A 21,298-nucleotide genomic window follows, 5' to 3' on the forward strand; every position below is an offset into this window, starting at 1 on the left:
CACCCCTCTCCTGACTCCCCTGTTTGTTGTAATGAGGGTAGGCTTTCGGCAAGATCCCAATCTATGCTTGACGTTGGCTGAACAATTATGTGAAGGAAAGAAACTCAAGAGAAAAATGCAGAATCACTGCAATTACCTTCTCAAATTGGATTTTAAAGGAGGGGAAAAACATAGGCCTTGCTAATGGACCATTTCTGCCAGCTGTGGTAAATGCGTGCAGCATCTTCAGAACAAGCGGCTCTCCAAGCAGACCAGATTGTGCTGAATGAGTCAAGAAATTTTGGACCTGAGGTAGCGCGAGCGGTCATGAATATTTAACCACACCACATTAGCAATTAGCAACAGATTACAGAGGCCTAGGCCGGGCTGCACTTCCATTAGCGGGCTCTGTTTGCGGTGGGCAAGGCTGATGGCCTGGACATAAACATCTCTTTAAAAAACAGCAGGCGAGCACACTGGTGACTAAAAAGGACAAGGAAACACATTTCCGTAGGAAATCATCTAGGCCTTGGATAATCAAGCAACAGGGTTAGCTGGGTTAGTTTAAAAATGTTGCTGTTGGAATATTGTTCTTTTTGAAGACCCTGTCTACTTTGAAGACCCTGAAACTTTTCTTTATCTGGAGTTGTTGTGATGAATTTACTCTGAACTGGCAGAAATAAAAAATATAATTTTTTTCCTGTGGAGAAACCTTTCTTCACTGTTTGTTCTATAGTTTTCCTCTGTTGGATTTAAGTTGGGCGGGGCTAAATTTGCCCCCTTTGATGTCAGATCAGTCAAAGACTGAGGATACGGGGGGCACCTGTTCATTCATTTTTTCTTCTGAAATCAAGGGTATTAAGGGATGACTTACTATCTCTACTGTCCAGGGAATGCTTTCAACTACATTTTGGAGCATTGATGTTCAACTGCAGTCAAATCGGCCAAAGAACCAGTCAGAGTTAACAATATGTTATATGTCACCTACATCGATTCCACTTGTTCATATAACCGGCTTCCCCCAGCACATAAACACAGCAACGCCTGTGCAATTCAACGTAAGTTTGCCGGTCATACTGGCCACACACTTGCTCATTAAGCTCACTGAAACTTTGTCACTAAAACACTCCTGTGATGTGATTTCCTGTGGAAATACTCTGTTTTGGAAATTGAACCTTCCCATAACCTCAGTATAACAAACTATTCTGCATTCAGAATGTAGTGATTCACAGCTGCTATTTTTCAGCTTCCTGCTGGAATTTTCCATTCCACCTTACATGGGGCAAAACTTGCAGGAGGCAGCACTGTTTCAAGGTGGAATTTTATCTTCATGATGCAAGATTAATGTACAGTAAACTTTTCGTGTTGTTTCTTTCAAATTATATTTTAAAACATAAAAATACTTTGACTTCATGACCTGTGCAGTTAGATAGCATTTTACATATTTTTAGTCCTTGAGTCGGCTGCAGGTCGCAATTTTTCTGCTCTTTTATTATGAATAATCTGTTGATTATTGCATATCTGTAAAATTGAAATACATTTTTATTTTTTTTATTTTTTTTTTACATTTAAATTAAAATCCTATAATAGAACAAATGGATACAAAAGATTAAGATGTCTGTGATAAATTATAGCACTGTGATAAATTATAGTCATACATTCTGTCAGAATTATGAACATCAGATATGATACCACCACTGTGCTGTTTGTGGTTATGTTCACAGTCTTCAGATGGCAAATGTCTTTGCTCTTAACAAAAAAAGGAAAAAGGGAAAGCAGCACACCGACTTCAGACTTTCCACAGACAGTTTGAATGTCTGTAGCCAGGTTTGAGCTGCTTTAGGAGATGCAGCACTGCATTTGATGTATGTCCTAATGTAAGCCTTTTGACATTTGTGGGTCCCGACTGTCCCATCAGCTTGGTTGTTGCTGTGCCAATCACAGAGAAAGCAACAGAGGTTGGTGGAATGAGTTCATGTTGCCTGCAAAAGATAGCAAAACACTGACGGGGAAGGAATTACATTTTGTGTCAGAATCTCATTTGGTGTGAAATCCTGCCTGTTCTCTGTAAGTAGTTACAGAACGTCCTGCTGGTTTTCTCCAACGCAACACTGTTTTTCTACTGTATCCTGATTACATGTGTTCCATTATCTAATAATGCAAAGCCTGATACTGAAGCTGGAAGGCAAAGTATGAAACTATGAAACTCACGTAAACTACGTAACTGACTGACTTGCAAGTATTATTGCCTATTGTTAGGTCTTAACCCTTGTAGGTCCCAAGGAGACTATGTCACTCATATTTGACACGTTACTGTCAAATATAAGTGACATAAGTCACACACTCACAGCTCAGTGAAAGAAGTGGAGAAACTCTGGATTCAGAACTTTCAATGGATTCACTGTGTGTGTGTGTGTGTTCAGAACTAGGAGAGGAGAAGTTTTCTATGAATTGAATTTAATGAAAAGTTCTGAAAAGTTAAGGTAACCGTTTTATACATTTTTTTTACCTGCTTTTATAATTTGTTTTAGAATTTGTCTTGAATTTATTGTTGGCTGCAACGATCAGCTGCTGCGATCGCCTTGCTCGATGAGGTTGATCTGAGATATGAATGAAGTGTAATTCATTCATTTAATGTAATTACATATAAATGAAGGAAGTTAGTACAGTGATAATTGTAGACTTCAAGGTGTTCCTTCTTGAGCGTGAAAAGGACATGTGTACACTCTTTTAAAAAATCAAAGAACCACTTTTGGTTCCATGAGAAACCATATTTGCAATAGAGATGAGTAAGTGTGAAGAACCTTTACATCAAGTGTTGGTTCTTTTAAATTTTATAGGTTCTTCACACTTCTTCTTTTATGGCATCGCTCAAAGAACCAACTGCAGCACTTCATGAGTGTAAGTGTTTGTAGTACATTGAGCATGTACAATTAATCAACCCTCATTTCTCTCTCTTGTATTCACCATCATTCCCTAACCAGCCTGCAGTCGGTCTCATCAGCAATCCTAAGAGATCCTCATAAGTTTGATAAAGCAAGTATCACTTTGAACTTCCTCTCTGTCATCTTATGAGGATCTTTTTATGCTCCGACAATTTTGGGAATCTCACCCTTGAAGAGTCATATCTTGTTGTCTCCCTATCTCCTAATTCTAAATGTTATATCTTAGCATGAAGTCCATTCAGAAGGTGCGGCCATATTGCTGATAACCAAATTTCCATAACCGCTCCTGTGTCTTTCCACAAAAACTGGGGAACACTGTAGTGCTCTTTTGTGGCTGTGAAAAGAGCGCAGTATCAACATGCAGATTAATTTCTTTATTCGCTTAGGTGGCCCGCTGTTGGAAAAAAAGCACCCCTATGATCAAAAGTCTCAAAAGTATCAAGTCTTTTGTCCCCTCCCCTGTTTATTGATAGGTTGAGATAAAAATCCCCATTCTTACCGCGTCGCTCCTCTTTCACAACTTTAGTTAATTACATCTCAATAGATGTGAGCGTGCAGCCTGTGGATTTTTAGGGGGGCTCTCAAAGTTACTGTGCCCTTGTGTTTTAGCCACCCGTGGTCCTCAAGGGTGACCCAGTGGTATGATATAATTACATGTCCCATGACTTTGATAGCATGGTCAGCTTGCCCTTTTCCAAAATCACAAAATAATGCTTTCAAAATGCAATCAGATGGACAAGCTAATTGGATTATTGGGAGAGGAACAGGCAATTACTGAATCTGTGGAGGTCACTTCATGTTTTTTAGGCCCGCTCTGTGCTTTTGGCGTGATTTTTGATGCCTTTGTCGAAGTCTTGCCTCCCTTGAGCTTTTTCTGCATCTGAGCAGCAGCTCCAGTCTTTTGAGTGCTAATACTGACCTTCCATTCATGCACGCTCAAGGCAACATACATGGGAAATTTGTTTGTTTAAAAAGTTATGTTGGAGCCTTAAAATTTGTTCTTGTCCTCTTGTCTTCTTGTCTAAATGCAAATATCTCATTAACACACTTTAGCAGGTGGTTAGCTTTCGATGAAGATTAAAGGAACATTAGTCAAGATTCTAGAAACACCACCTCTAACAGTTGAGTATGCATCTGGGGAAGGGGGGTGGCTTGATGGTGTTCAAAGCATTATACAGATTTACAGTGTTTACATATATGTCCATGTCCAGGAGGAATATGTCTCTAATTCTGCACCCAAATGTATCTCCTTCTCATATATAATAATTTTCTCCATTTTGGAAAAGCACTTCCAGCGTTTGCCCATATGTTTGCATGTTCCTTGTCCTGAAGTATTTTTGGTAGAACATCAAGAACCTGGCAGTACAGGACTCATTCTAGCCAATCACACAAAGATGGGGGTGGAGTAATGGGGTGTTAAGGAGTGTCGCATAACAGGACAGGGGGTCAGTGTAAACACAGACAAAGCAGAGAAACAGAGAAATGCAGCATGAATATAACTGTAGTGATACTGTTTTCTTACTTTTTCTTCAAGTACATGGCAGAAAGGTTGTCTATATTTGGGAAAACAGCACCACCAGTGGATGGGAGCTGTAGCATAGGTCATAAAATATGTATGAAATATCTTAGTTCAAATGTTCTTGGGGTAGACTTTCAGTTGTATATGAAAAATATATATAAGATCCTGTTCTAGTGATGATACTGTATGTAAAGGTCCACTAGCAAGTAGGCCAGTGTGTAGAAGGAGCAGAAGAAAGAAGTATACTAGTATTGACTGCACTTAGCTCACTTAGCTTTTCAAGGTCTGGTCACAAAATGCCTGAAGCAACTGTCCCAAAGTCCGCACTTGTTTTGATGAAGGTGTACACAAACAAGCTATATTTCTGAAACCATCAGAAGTGCAAGGTCTGCAATTGTGTGGATATGTATCAAATCTTTGCGGTACAGATAGGTTTCCAGCATTCTCACTATTGTGACTTTCTCGCTGTCTGCAACTTTGTTGGTTTTGTTTTTCAGCCCCAGACGGATCATTTCACTGTGAAGCCATCCTGTCGCAGTACATTGTGAACATCACAAATCTGCTTAAGCTAATCTGGGTACCTTGCACACTTACGTTCTTTGGAAATGAATAATATCCTATCTAATAAATCACTGTAATACATGGTGTCACTCTTGCTATAATGGGATCCTTTGACTGGCGAGGGGGCCTTAACAACTGGCATAGTTTGCATATAGAAAAAACTACATTCACAACCAGGTAACATCTGCTTTTACTCAAGTCAACAATTACTTTACTTTGTCCACTGCTATCACAGAAAGCAGTGGTGTCAAAAGCAAAATATTTTTCTCTGAAATGTAGTAATGTAAAAAAGTAAAGATACCTTAATAAATCACAGATACTTACGGATACAGATACATAAGCAATTTTACTTGCACTTCATTACTGTCCACCACTGATTATGAGTTTATGGACAGTTGCTGTACAAGTGGATCCGTTTTAGATCTGACCTGTTTGTATCAAACTAGAACAGATTGTTTAGTCTGGTCTAGTCAGACAGTGCTGCACAGCTTCATACAGGGCGAAGGAGCTGATGCAGATGTTGAGGAGAGAAAACGTATGTGGTTGGTTACAAAAGATTAATGTTGGGCATTAGCAAACAGATAAAGCACTGAGAGCGAGCTTCCTTGCATTTAAAACAGAAGCCGCAGAGTGGAGTATTGAGCGCTGAACGCTGTGAGACAATCACTCCCTTTTCACCAATTAAGAGCGTGCATTGGTTTCATTAATGATGATTAATTCCCTTCCCTCCTGTACATTGATTATGGATGTGAATAATGAACATGTTCATGTTATAACCCATAGTCGTTTCACAAAAGAGAGCAAAACAGCAGAAAATGAGTCAGTTCAGAGTGAGTGAATCTGATTCCACTCTCGATGATCAGCCAGTGAGGACAGACTACATGCTGTAACAACGCATCTTAACAGATCTTAAGTTTCAGGGTTAAAAAATGGTGTTGTGGATCATGATGTATTTTTAGTTTGTGTGTTTTTGCTAGCTCAGGTTTTACACGCCCCTGGTCAAACGACAAATGCTGATGTTGAGTAAATCAATTCTAAACAAGTTGTAAATAAGATCTAAACTTGTGGGAGTTCAGTTCCTATTTGTTTTCTGAATTAAAAAATCATATTTAATGTGCATTTATTGCAATATGTTACATGTAGCTGCTAAACATTAATTATGCTTTAGAATGTGTAGAAATGTGTTCTCTGTGTGTGTACGAATTTTCACTAGAAAATTGAAAACTTAACGAAACAATGGGCTATAGAGTCAAAAACAGGACAATGAACACCTGGTAGGGGAGGGCGGGGCTAAATACTGATAATACCCTGATACAATAAAAAGAAGATGGAGAAACAGGGACAAGACGCAGGACATGTGGACAAGAAAATCCAAGGCTACGTTCACACAGCAGGTAAAACGGCTCAGATCCAAATTTCTCACCAGATCTGATGATAGTTTAAGACTGTTCACACGATCGTTTTAATGTGACCTATATTCCACAATTATCTGAACAGTGGACACTCCTAAACTCATGTGCAAGTACAAAAGAGCATGTATTATGTATGATTTAAAAAAAATTATTAAAAAGGAAAAAGCGTCATTTGGCCAAGGGTGCCCAAATATGTGTATATGTGCCAAAGATAAATATATATAGTTTAAATATACTTAAATATATTGACATAGTCAGGACTAAGTAACACTCATATTGTTAGAAATCCCAGTTTGCAAATGCTATTGCAGCAGCTAAAAGTCTTTCAGTTTTTGAAGTTCACACTTTGCAGAAGGCCTCCAGTTCTGAGAGCTGAAAGCTTCAGTATGTGTCTCTTCAGGCAGCCCATGATGGTTTTGAGGTGAATTGTAGATCATTATCCTGTTATAGAAGCCAGCCTCTTTTCAGTTTCAGCCTTATAACAGATGGTTTAACATTTGAATCCAGGATTTGCTGGTATTTCATGGAATTAATTTTTCCTTCCACCCAAGCAATATTGAAAAGTGCCACTGGCAGCAACACCACCCCCCATGATTAACAGTTGGCAAGGTGTTCTTTTCATGAAATGCATTTTGTGAATTTCTCCAAATGTCCCTTTGTGCTGTTTGAGGCCAAGGAGGTCTATTTTGACTTCATCTGTCCACAGCAATTGTCGCCGAAGCTCATCTGACTTGTCCAGATGTTCTGTAGCATACTTCTTATATAGCTTTCCAGTGACCTGTGGGCATTGCTAGTTTTTTTTTTAGGACCTTTACACGGTTGCTTGGAGAGGAGCCCATATTTGATGAGTGTTAGCACAAGGTTTGAAGAGTCAGGGAAAAATAATGTATAAAACTTGGAAATTTGGTTCAGCTGACAGTTTCTAATTACAGTTGGTGACATGCCTCAGGCCAAATTGGCTAATCGAGGTCTGAGACCCTGTCGAAAAATGCTGCAATGCTTAGGGTGCCCAAAATTTTACACCGGCCACACTGATGATTTTAATGTTTTCTTTTATGAAAGACAGAGCCACCGTGTATACACCAAAAAACGGGCATTCTGAGATGGTCTAAGCGTGCTGCCCCTCATCATCTTGCTCGCTCATTTACTGTATTCCTCCTCCGTATCCCCCTTTTTCACTCGCTCTTTCTCTCCCGCCCTCCCCAACTTTCTCTTTCCCTCCACAGCACAGATGGTTCTCATTAATAAAGAAAGCCAGCCTTTCACCCTTGTGTTTGAGAGAGAGAGAGAGAGAGAGAGAGAGAGAGAGTTTAAAGACTGATATCTCCAGTGAACAAGAATTAGCTGCCCGAATGCAGAACCAATTGGCAGATTGTTTTGCTGCTGTTAATTATGCTAAAATATTGCTAAACTAAGGGAGCTAAGAAGGCCTATACAGTGCCCTGGAACTGTCTAAGAATATGACTGTGAAGATAGAAATGTTAGTTGCGGTGTGTTCTGAAGCATGTCCGGAGTAAAAAAAAAAAAAAACCCACACAGAATCATTTAAAACAGCCTCTTCAGAGAGTTGTACAGAATGAGCATCAGGGCCTTTAAGGCCTGACAACAGAAGACTTTCCTATGTTTGTGTCACTGACCTGAGTCATAGATCTGCAGAGAAGTGAAGTGTTGGCAGTTCTAGATTGTGTGGTGCCCTTAACGCCTGGTGTGTATCGTACACAACAAGCACACAAGACTTGACAAGAACTGCACAAAACAAAGGACTACGGAGTCAGATACAGAACAATGAACACCTGGCAACAATAACAAGAGGGGCGGGGCTAGATGATGATTACATCTGGATACAATAAGGAGAAGGCAGGAAACAGGGAAGAGACAGAACACGTGGACGAGCACATGCTCAGGTAACGTTTTCAGAGAGACAAGGGCTGTGTCTGAAACATAATAAAGGCTCTACTCAGGGAGTATTAAAAGACAGGAAGTGACAGAGTCATTTTTGAATGTTTGCATGAAAAGGCTGCCTGCTAAGGTATTGGTGGAGGCAGGTTTGTGAAGGTAGGTCTTTGCAGCCTTACGTATACTATGATCCTCTGGCCTAATGACAGCTTGTCTCATAAGAAAAAGCAGTTTAAGCAGCAGTCTGTAAGATGTAAGTTATTTATGATTATTGTCCCATAATATTTGATTTCTGAGGAGAAACTGTCGGTGTAATGACTGAAGTTTGTCTTTTTAGGTCTAATGATTTTAATTACAGCACCTGCTGACAGTAGTTGTTGGTTTTCTGGCAACATCATGACGTGTTGCTGCCCTCCAAGAGCATCCCAAACTTGATTCTTCGTAGGAACCTTCGTCACCATGCTGCCTCGTAAGGCACTGTCCTATGGAACAGAATAGACGGCAAGGCTCTGAGGCAGCTGCCTTCCACTTCGGACACAGCCAAAAACTGCAGACACGAGGGTAGACATAAGGGTAAGGCCTAATCTGGGTGCCCACTCTAACAAGGTCAGCTGACCTTGTGACGCCTCCCTCACATGATGTCGCCCTGGTGGCCCATACCTAAATCTGCCACCTTTTCTTATTAATCTTTTTTTTTTATTTCACATTCCCAAACTTACAAACTGAAGAAAATGTAACAATACATGTCAATCATTTCTCGTCATAGTCTCATAGTCTCACGTTTTTATTTTTTTCATATTTACATTTTTAAATTGACAGAATAGCACAGTGCTGCACTAAGGGGATCAAAATTCCCCTTCAAGGGCTGCACTCAAAGCTACTGAACAAAGAGAAGCACCTAATGTAATCAGTGAACTCAGGTGTGGTGGTGCGTGATCAGAACAAACACCTGCAGACAGCGTGATGGTGCAGAACAGCTCAGGCAAGTGATGACCGGACTGTGGACCGGACTCTCCATCCTGGGAGAGGATGGAGTTCACTAAAATCTCAGCTCGGCTCTGTTACTGTGGATTTCTCGAAAATGCTTATTATTTGAATTCATTATTTAATCAGTGTTCAAGTCACTGCATCTTTAGCTGGAGTTTTTAATCGCCAAGATTATCAATATTTGAGCTTTTTGATTTTTCATTCACAGCTCCAGGGTTCTGGGGTTGTGAGTTTTGTGTGTTCTCCTTGTGTTTGTGTGGGTTTCCTCCTAAAACACACATGGTAGGTGAATTGGCTATGCTAAGTTGCCCTCTAGGTGTGATTGAATTTGTGTGTGTGGTGCCCGGCCCAGGATGCTATTCCTGCCTTGTGCCCAATAAGGAGCCAGTTGGAAGGAGTGGATAAGAAGATAAATATTATTGTAATCATTTAAAACATTCAAAAATAGATACATTTGAAATGCCACTGCCCAGCAAAGTAGTAGCTAACAATGAACTCACTCGGTTGTTGGATTTCTTTTACTGATATGATTTAATACATGCATGTAACTGAATGAAACTGAGACACTCCCTTTTAGGAAAATATTTCTGTCCACACAGAGAAGAATGAGACAACAGTACACCATAAAGAGAGACAACAAAAGACCAAAAAGAAGGAAGGAAACACCGGTTTAATCTCAAATACACATAAATTGCTCCCTAGGTAGTGCATTACAGATTCTAAATCTAGTATTTACATGGATCAGGTGTTTGAGATCCATCTAGAAAAATGCATGTGTTGTGACGTGTTGTGTTTTAATAAAGTTCACTAACAACAGTAGAATGGAGATTTCGGAAAAATCTCCACTCTGGTGAGTGTTTTCGAAAAGCTACGTGTTCAGTAATTGAGTTTTTGTGTGGCCAGGGCCTGAGTCAGTTCTATTGTTTCAGTGAAAGAAGTGTTTATTGGGTTAATGCAACTTCTTTTCCAATGGCTCATAGCAAATATTGGCTCATCGTTTTTTACTTTTTGACACAATGTGAATCTGGCAGTTGTTCTATAGATTGTTTCGCCATTTTATGATGAATAGACCAGTAGAAAATGACTTGGAATAAAATCTTTTTACACTGACTTCTATTGAAAGTTGAAGGGTTTTTTTGCCTTCTTCTGTAAAATTGCAATTTCAGAGAGGGTTTTGCATGACAGCATAGACTTGTTGTTCACTGTAATTCTTTTTAAATAATTACAATTTTATTTGCCTCACTTTATTGAAATAAAGGAGTTTAAAAGAATTCGTAAACACTGTTAAAGATTCTTAAAACATAAAGCTGGACAAACAAAGCCATATTCTCTGGTTGCCTAAAGCAATGGTTCTCAAACTGGTCCACAGGAACCCCCAAAGGGTCCACACTTGCACCAGCCCAACAAATTTTGCATAGGTACAGAGGAAATGTAGACTGCCTGGGGGTCACCAAGAACTGGTTTGAAAATTGCTGTCTTCTAGAAACCTTTCAAAGGATGGTTCTTTAAAAAATCACTTCTGTATCTATATACTGTAATCTAATTTTCTCCTTATTATAAACATAGTCTATCAGTGGAGGACTGTTTAGTGTCTGAAGTTCACACAGAAACTGGCAAGACTATCCGCATGGTGGATTACCATTCAACAAATTGTTCTTGAAGTCCTAACAGAAAGTCTACGTCAGATTCCTGGTGTGTTTTTGAAGCGCAGAATTGTTCACAGCTCTGCTGTTATATACATCTTATCTGATGGAGCCCATTGTCCCAAATAACACATTGGTGAAGGTCAGAATCTTTGTGAAAACTGCGGTTTTATAAATTTCACCTTTAGAACAGTTGGTGCATGAGGCCTACTGTTCCTAGGGATCTTTATTTTGTTGTCCTGACAATCTGAAATAAAAGGCCACCAGCAGTGAGGTCCCTATTCCCACTCTGTAGCACCGTGTTCCTGTGCTGAACTTTGTCCAGAAATTTTACCCGGTTACGATCAGGGATTCTGATCAAGCTGTGCTACAAGGCCTCCGCCCTTTCCTTCTCTTTATATGACGCTGAAATGATTTTAGCAGTCAATCGTCTACTAATCCCGCTGTCACAGTCAGACCCAGTCAGAAGGAATGACAGGCTATCTGAGTGTTATTCATAGAGCAGGGTATTACTGTGGCTGCTGATGTAGCGTGTGTGCTGGCACTCAGCAGGTTCGGGCATCACAGCTATGAGATTGCTGGTGGTAATTTGTTAAGAGTGAGCCATGATAGCAGCCCTGCTTTATCTTGTTAGGCGCCGCCTGGGGTGCAATCTCGGGCGCTAGGCAGCCGGAGAACAGGAGCCCCACACTGGGACATTGATGGGGCCTCAGCTGTTGGGCTTTTGATTGCGGAAAGGTCAAGCTGAGCTTTGTTATCTCACGAGGGGACAGTGGAGTGGCAGCGCGAGGGAGCACTACAGGAGCACTGGCACCGTCGTCCGAAAAACGAGAGAGGGTGAAGGAGAAGGCAGGAATACCAATCAGTTCATATCTGATCTTCTAAACGCTCCGACACTTGTTGAGGTGGAGTGGCACTTCACTGCGATCTCGGAGAGCGGTTTTGTTTTCACGTTTCTCAGAGTAGCCACTCACTTCCCTCTCCTCATAATAAACCAACCACATCTGCTCAATGGACTTGTTGGCTTGGTGTCAATTGGCTTGACTCTGAGGGCATCTGAAGGCAGGACAAGTTAGTAACCGTGGCCATAGTTCATCTCAATATAAGGGATTAGGAGATAAGATGTGTGTATATAGGGAGATAAGTCTGTGTATTCAGAGCCTGGCAATATTTCCAAAATAATATATCTACAAATCGATATATCTATCAAATTTATACATTATTTGGTGCCTAAAGTGCTCCTCTAGTTTTACACTGCAGCTAACGAAGGTCTTCTGAAGGTCTACCGTTGTTCGTCTTCAGTGAAAACATTAGTCAACCATCAACACTAGGCATTATAGTGCATCATACAGAAAAGTAGGCAGGACAGGGAGGGGCTTATACTACACCCCGAACTATAAAAGTGGTTTACAATTATTTTACATGTCCAAATGTTTGTGGACACCCCTGAGTGCTTGTTGAATGCTTGTCTAGTCCCTGTAGAGAAGTATTAGCAACAGAATAGCCCTCTCTGGAGCAAAAAACATGAACCTACTGGCACCGTGGTCTAACGCTAGGTGTGAGCTATAGAGGGGTATAAAGCCCCCCAGCACTAAGCTGTGGAGCAGTGGGACTGTGTTCTCTGGAATGAGTTTGCTCAAGCCTATGTTTTTCTTAGGATGAGTTGGAGAGTTGAGGATAAGCCAGGGTTTGTTGCTGAATGCAATCAAACCCTCACAGCAATTCTCACAAATCTAGTAGAAAGCCATCTTCCGTGGACAGTACGGACAGTTACTCCAACAGAAGCAGAATAAACTTTTTTTTAAATAGCCATGATTTTGGAAGAAACAATTCATCAATAAGTGTCCCAATACTTTTGTCCATATAGTGTACATTCATGGCATTTGGCTGGAGCCGAAGTGACTTGAATCATGTTTTGAACCATTTGAATCATGTTACAAAGGTAGGTGACTGTAGTGTTAAGGGTCTTGCCGTAGGACTCTTATTGGTTTAGCATGGTGGGCTTTGCTTGACTGGGGGGCTGGGAATTCGCAATGCTGCGAATTTGAGCGATGTCGCTTTTGGCTCCATAAAAAAACATGTTTGTAAAAGATATGTATGAGTGCAAATAACCTGTATATCAAGAAAATGTGCTTTATACAATTAAAAGTGGTTCCATGCTAGAACCATGCTAACTGCTTCAATGCTTATTTGATGTTAAAGTGGTTCTTTGGATTGGGGGAAATCTTTTGTAAATGGTTGTACGCTACTGTATATAGCACCTTTATGAGCTTTATGAGTCAATGAACTCTTTTACAGTTCTATAGAGGTTGTGATTTGTGGGGGTTATTTTGTAAGTGCATTCTATGGGAGAAGTATCGATTGAACCCCTTGACCCCTAGGTTAAGTTTTCAATAATCAATCCTAATGCCTAAACTATTTTATGAATCATTTGGCAACAGTTGATAATTTAGCACATCGTGTGGAATCCCACTGGGTTCTATTTTAGGGCCTATGAAACTGATGTTAATTCTGACAGTAATGGAAGTGAATAAGTGTGGCTACAGGGCTTAAGGGGTTAAACTGATACATGTAATATTTCATCAGAGCTCTGTACAATATTTAACATTTGTAACATAGGAAATATCAACGGTCAAATGGAATCAACATCAGTTTTGAAACTATATGCATTGTTTCATATTAAACTGAATTTGACATTTTGTAAATCGTTATGAAATTCTTATCTGCACTAAAACTCTTCTTTGACTCTTCTTTAATGCGATTTACTCATTTTTATTTTATTATTCTTTTGTTTTATTCAGCAATTTTGATAATGATGGGTCGGCAATAATATAAATAGTGCTAGCTTAATGAGTGCTTAAATTAGTGCTAGCTAAAAACAGTTGTCAAAGCCATCCTGAAGCCTAAATTTACCAGTAATTTTGTCCATTATTGGTAAATAAGTCAGTTTGACATTAGTTGATGCAGTTCGAGGCAGTGTTGTGATGATGAAATGCAGTTTGCACAATGCTCAGTGGTCGGTATAAGCTACCACTACTTATTAGCTACATTTGCATCGTAGCTACAGTGCAAATCTAAAAAAAAAAAGCTTCATACAGTAAATATTTTTTCATTGGTACAATTCCAAGCGAGGGATGAATCTGCAAGGCCCAAACCTTCTTTAACTTTTTGGTCTGTTGTTCAGTTCCACATCTGCAGGAGGACAGAAAATACCCACAATTGTAGGGAGGGAATCCAAATACACTTTTGCAATTACTCTATCATTCCAATATCAGACTCCCTGGCCTGGTGGTTACCATCTCTGCATGAAACACAAACAGCATTCAGAGCTATCAGCCACCATTTTCAGATCCCCTCTCTGTTATCATTCTGGATAAGAGCTGTCCACAGGCACCCACATTTCCCGCCCGCCGGACAACCGAACACCAAAGTGTGTGGGCAGCATGTGTGTAAATGTCAGCGCATGTGTTTAGACTCGCATGTGTCCGTCAACTGTTACAGACAGAGAGAAAGAAGCTGCCTCTTTCAAGTCCAATATCAAAAGCTAGGAAAGGGTCCAGTACAGTTGCTGCCACTTTTAGATCTCATTAATAAGACATGGTCAGAAATGGACAGCAGTGGTTTTCAAGTCCAGAATCAAAGCAGGAGCTTTCATGGAAGCCTTTATTTTGGGGAAAAGGCTGGTATGATTGATATGGCTTAGATTAAGTCCCTTGAGAAAGGCTGTGGATGTCATGTGCCTCGGACTGAAGGTGTCTCCTTTGATTAAAACACGTCTTATCCTCCTGACTCAAAGGTTCAGCTTAAAATCTTCAGTTGAATATTAGAATATTAAAGTTGTTTAATTGGAACGTCAAACGACTGACTAGTGGAGTTAATTTATCAAATAATGCACAAAAACCCAGAGCTTAAATTACCAAAACTTCTTAATCCTTAATACCACTGCTGTCTGGACAAAAACGCGCTCCATTCTTTTTTTTTAAATATCTTTTTTACGTTGTGTTCAAAGAGAAGGTCTAAAATTGCTTCAAATCAAATATTTCTACATTTAACTTCCATTAAAAGTTAAGAAGGTTCCTTATCTTTCCTGAAAAGTTATCCTTTTGGAGATATGCTTTTGAAGTTTCGTTCTATCAACAGTTTTGTTATTGATTTCTTTTTAAATGAAAGGACTCATATCACAGAAATTCAAAATCCCCCCCACTAAAATAACATTTTTTAAATTTCAAAACGTTTCATTCCCTCCCCAGCCCATAAAGTACATACCCTATCTAGACAAAAGGACTGGAACATCTGTTCATTCACTATTTCTTTAGAAATTACTGGTCTTAAAAAGAAGTTATCCTGCTTTTGCTGGACATACTGTCTCTACTGTCCAGGGAAGACTTTCTACAAGATGATCACCACCCCACTTCATCCCCAACTTCCCAAATCATCCCATGCCATCATTCCAGAGAACACAGTTCCACTGCTCAGCCCTGCGGGCCTTTATACCCCTCCAGCCCACACTTGCCGTTAGGGACGATGCCTATAGGTTAATGACTGTCTGCACCAGAGTGTCCTATTCTATTGGCAGTACTTCTCTACAGTGACTAGACAAGTAGACTAGACACCTTGAGCAAGTGAATGCACTCATAAGAAGAGGTGTATGTAAAGGCAGCTCATAGTGTGATGTCACACAAACCAGAATATTTAATAACCTACAGCAGCTTAGCTCCGCTTAAGTTATAAATAGTGTTTCGGCCTGGGCTACTTTTGGGTTAAATGAGGCCCGATACAGGGCACCTAAGTCATATGCAAAAGTTTGGACAAATGATCAAATTTTTTTGCTTGTTTTGATTTTCTAAGCAAACAAATCTGAACAGAACCTTAACAGGGAAACTACTTATTTATGCAAATTTCAGAACACAGTTTTATTGAAGTAAAATGTCCCATAATCTTTGTCCATGCAACATTCATTCATCTATCTACTAATCCTAATTTAGCATAGCCAATTCACCCACTATGTGTTTTTGGAAGGGAACCAACACAAGACACTAGGAGGACAAACCAAACCCTGGAACTGTGCAGCATAAACACTACCTGCTGCTCCACCATGCTGCTCTCCATGTTCTACTGATTTTTAATGCTTGTTTATTTAATTACATTTCAAAGAGTGAAACTTGACCAGGGGTGCCCAAACGTTTGCACAAGACTGTACATAGCTTAGTCTTAAACATACAATAACAAAAACAGTCTGATTACGTGTGAGGAATAAAGAGCGGCTGAAAAATTGTGTTTTCGTGGATTTGTGAATTTGGTGGATTTGTGAATTTTGTGGATTTGTGAATTGACCCTTTTGGTGCATTTAACCACATAAACCTTGGAAAATGCTGAATATACCAGCCTGTAAGAAAACTACAGCCCAAGCCATATGGTATACCATCAGCTCCAGCTGCAGTCGTGTGCTGAGCACCTTCCACATTAATCTGCAGAAGAGAAGAGATTCTGCGATAGACAAAAAAGCTTTATTTTCATTTTTTCCATTTTTTTTCCTGTAGCTTTCCTCTTCCAAAACATTGGAACATTGAACAGGAACGCAAATTGTTTTCTCCACATGATTACCAAATAAAAATGATCTGATAAGAACACCATGAAAGGTTGTTGTACTCGAAATGAGGAGAAAAGAAAAATCATTACAGGACTACGAGTACCAGAATGTGATACAAGCAGGAAACAACAACAACAATAGCAAACATCTGGACTTCTCTAGACTTGTTCGACTGCAGAACTTGTACCATCATTGCTCTAGTAAATCGAGGGTCTACATTATAATTTCATATCACATATGAATAATGTCCGCTGCTTTGTTTTTTTTTGTTTTTTTTGAAAATGAAAGTAAAAAATAACATGGAATAAAGTAAAATATAAAAGTTCCAACTAACAAAAAGACGGATTTCATTTTTCAATCTTACTGATGTTTGACGTCGGCTCTCCCCGAAATCATCTTCTTCTTTTTTTTAATAACATTTTTTTTGTACAGTCACAAAATAATTCAACCACACGCGTAATCCCACCTTTTGATTTTTTCTCTTCTTCTCCTCTTCTTGTTTTCTATAATGAAAGCGTCCACTGAAGCGATAGTGCTACTCGAATTCATAACCCCATAACCCCCCACAATTAGAGTTTTGAGGCATCTGTTCGTGCTCGCTCTCTCTCTCTCTCTCTCTTGTGGTCTTTTCAAAGCGGGAAAAAAATAATAAAAAAAAGCCTTGGTCGTCCAGTTTCACAGTGACCAGCTTATTTAGAGTCCAGTGGCCTTCGCTCTCTAGGCCTGCTCACTTCTTTAGCGAAAAAAAAAAAAGAAGTTCGTTGGGGTGGGGGCGTGTGGGGGGGGGGGGGGGTTTAGTGCAGTTGCAGGAGATCTATGTGGAGCTGCTCGTCACATAGAAAAAACATCACATTCAAGAAATGGAGAGCGAGAGAGAGAGAGAGAGAGAAAGAGACAGACAGAGATAGCGATAGACAGGAAGAAAGAGAGAGAGATATAGAGAAAGAGAAAGAGAGAAAGGTCTTGGGTCGAGAGAGAAAGACCTGAAATACACAAACACTTCACCACACACAGCATGCCCCCCTTCCACTTGGCACTGTAGCTTTGTGACAGACAGATTTGTTTGCAGATTGAGCACCAGTGAAAAAAAGGCCATTTGTAACTATTATTATTATTTCCTTTTTTAATCTACTCAACATTCTTTTATTTTTTTGTATGACAAAAAAGATTGTAATAAAAAAATTCTACACTTTCGTTTCGTGACGCATTTCCCCTCCTGTGTTGGCTGTGTGTGATTTCGAACCAGAGCCAAGGCTTCCCGCTCCCCTTCCCTATATAAAAGTTAAACTAGTGTCTTTGGCAGATTCACAGAAAAAGAGCGTTTTCTACTCTGAAAGACTAGTGGATTTTTTTTTTTTCCCAGAAATGGCGTTGGGGATTTCTCAGTGAAAGGCAGAATGCTTACCTCGCAAAAACACACACACTCCCTCTCTCACTGCAGAAAAAAAAAGAGTAAATGTGTGCATGTACCAAACTACAGGATCAACAGGAACAACGGTGGTTCAGACGGTTGGCGTGTCTTCAGGGCACACTGAGAGAAAAGCACAGAGACGAGTGAAACAAGCAGAAATCACTCTGGAGACTCAGAGGAAGGCGGCTAGAAACATTGGTGCATGGTGGGGAAAAGCGAGGGGTGGCGGTCATTTCTCATAGGCTGACCCTTATGATCAGATGAAATGGTCAGAAGGTGTAGAAACGGAGATGATCGTATGGCGCTATTAGGTGTAGGTGGCTGGCTGGAGCTGTATTGGATGAGCAGGGTTTAGGGGTCCAGCGGTGGTGGTGAGCTTCAGGCTGGGCTGGGTTTGGAGCTGCGGCGGGCCGCTGTGCTAGGAGGGGCCAAGCAGCAGCAGGAGCATGACCAAGAGCAGAGAGAGACAGGGAGCCAGCGCGCGGCTGCTGTTGGTGTCGTCTGTCAGAAACGGCTCCGGAGACTCATACACCGAGTCATCTGAGGGGAGAGGAGAGATGCATACAAACATGATTATTCAGTATTATGACTGATGTGAAGATTAATATGACGATTCTGGACCAGTGCCAAAATCTGATTCATGTACACATCTACGCACCTAAGTGGGTTCTTTGGTTCTGCATGGGTTCTTTGGTAAAGACAATGGTTCTATATAGCAGGGGTTGTCAAGCGCTTTGCAGACAGGGACCCCTTATTGTGTACCCACCAGGGCAACCGCATAGCACCCCCATAGCAACAACCTGAATACTAGAGAAACTGTTTAGCAACACCAAGGCAACCACTTGCAACAAGCCCTTGTTTCTTTTGGCTCACGTCAAAGTTTATATTGGTTTGGAGAAAAAAAATCACAGACCCGCTGGCTCGCTTAACATTGTGGACCCCTGGGGTTTCTGGGACAACACATTTTGTTAAACATTTCTATACAGAACCATCACATTCCAAAAAAACCCTATTTAACCCTGCTTAAGTGGTTCTTCATTTATAAGGAGAACCTGTTGTAGATTATCTTAAAAAACCATTTAAAATGGATTACATAGCCCCCAAAAGAGTTACACTACTTTTACAAGTCAAAGAACCCCTTTTACAGTGGAGCAACTCTGAGTTACGCCATATTGACAAAAGTTTTGGGACACCTGCTCATTCATCGTCTCTTCCGAAAACAAGGGTATTAAAAATAGTTTATCCTGCTTTTGTTGGAGTGACTGTCTCTACTGTCCAGGGAAGACTTTCCACTAGATTTTGGAGCACTGCCGTAAGGATTTGATTGCATTCTGCAACAAGAGCAAGTAAGGTCAGAATGTTGAATGATCACCACCCCACCTCATCCCCAACTCTCCAACTCATCCCGCGCCTAGCATTAGGCATGGTGCCAATAGGTTCATGTTTACCTGCTTCAAAGAGTCCTATTCTATTGGCAATCATTCTCTACAGGGACTAGACAAGCTGTGTGTGTGGCATCAGCAATAATTGTGTAAGGTAGCTGAATGCATTTATTAGAAGTGCTTTTCAATGTGCAATATTGCAATATAAATTAAATACAGATGTCTGGAGTTCAATAAAAACATGATCAAATTTCAGTTTGAAATACTAGTAATACTCGAATATAATCATCTGTCCAATGCTGAGCAAATTTTACCAGCTTATACTGATATGATTCCAATATCAACTTGCATCCCTCGAATTCAGCATTTCCTCTTATTGCTTTGGAAAGTTACAATTACACTCCATGTCAAAAAACTCTCATCTGAATCACTAAAGCCATCTGAGAGAGAGAGAGAGAGAGAGAGAGAGAGAGAGGTGAATCAACAGTGCAGGAGAGACTGCAGCTGCAGAATATAAACTTTTTTTTTCTTTTTTAAATATAACACTCAAGGGTTGAAAGGCAGACTCAGTAAAATGACAGTGCACTGACTGAATGCTCTTGTCTTGGCTGACCTAGATTAAGTTGAAAAGAGGGCTGCAGCAGTCTTGCTGTCACTCTCGCTATGCAGATAGCATCAAAGAGCATCTAACGTACTGTACATGCCGGTGACACTTGTCAGGAGCAAGTTTTAGATGGATTTCTGCGACACAGATACCATCAAAAACATCCCCCTAAACGCTGGACTGAAATCTTAAAACGCGAGACACAACATATATATATATATATATATATATATATATATATATATATATATGTATATATATATATATATATATATATATATATATATATATATGTATTCCAGTGTCATCTTCACAACCTCGCAACAAAACTGCACAGCAAAACCTGGGGTGAAAGCACAGAGAGAACCTGAACTGAAGTGAAGATATGGGTATATATAATTAATGGGGGTATGGGGATATATAATTAAATGTGGAAAAATATCCAAAAGTAAAAGTAAAAAATACCTACAGTTAAACTTATCTGTTAAAATATTGACTTTTTACTTGCTTTACTTGATTTAAATGGAGATACTCTTTACATGAGTGTAAAAAGTATCCATTTTTGAACATTTACTCTTATAATATAAACTTTTAACTTTTTAAAAAAAAATTATGTTTAGAAACATGATTGAGAGTAAAAAGTAAACGTTTTATGTTATTTCTTGTTTTTATATTGCAATATTACTTGATTTATTACTATGTTTAGATGTAAACACTGATAAACACTGATATCTGAGTGAAAGTAAAAATGGAAATATTTACTTTTTAACTTTGATGAACTTAAGAGAAAGTAAAATATTTAGACATTTTATCTCAAAATACTGACTTTTTATTTTGATACACTTGATGTTTAAATGTTGACACTTTATTAATATTAATATAAGTTCAAATAAAATAGTATCTACATTTAAACATTTACTGTTAAAAAAAATGACTTTTTACTTGATGTTTATGAAAGAAAAATGTATCTACATTTTAACTGTATATACTTACAACAATCTCAGAAGGAAAAATATTAAATATTTAAGCCAAAAATAAAGTCAGCTATATTTATTTATAGTCTGTAAGTATTTGCACAGTGACCAAATTTGTGTCATTTTGCCTCTGTACACCACATCAATGGACTCAAGAATCAAGAATACTGCATATTAAAAGAGTTTCCATGAACGACTACCAAATCCAAATTCAACACTATGAATCAACTCCAGACCTTTTAGCTCCTCAATTTGTCATTAAATAATGAGGGAATGGACCACACCTGCCCATGAGATTGAAAGTCACTCAACTGTCCAATTACTTTTGAGCCTGAGAAAATGGAGGAACAACAACAACAACAACAAAAAAAAAACGTAAATTTTTTTACACTGAA

At 39.5% G+C, this 21,298-nt stretch overlaps 1 protein-coding gene across 1 annotated transcript in view; it reads right to left on the minus strand.

Moving 5' to 3' along the window:
* Positions 1-16,927: 16,927 nt before the first annotated feature.
* Positions 16,928-21,298, minus strand: part of efna2b (ephrin-A2b) — a 113,917-nt gene continuing 109,546 nt past the window's right edge. Inside the window, exon 4 of the mRNA XM_072660454.1 lies at positions 16,928-18,483. Within this exon, the coding sequence (XP_072516555.1) occupies positions 18,362-18,483 (122 nt within the window). The 3' untranslated portion in view covers positions 16,928-18,361. The remainder of the gene's footprint in view (positions 18,484-21,298) is intronic.

Source organism: Salminus brasiliensis, chromosome 17 (genome assembly GCF_030463535.1).
Source record: "Salminus brasiliensis chromosome 17, fSalBra1.hap2, whole genome shotgun sequence".
NCBI lineage: Eukaryota > Metazoa > Chordata > Actinopteri > Characiformes > Bryconidae > Salminus > Salminus brasiliensis.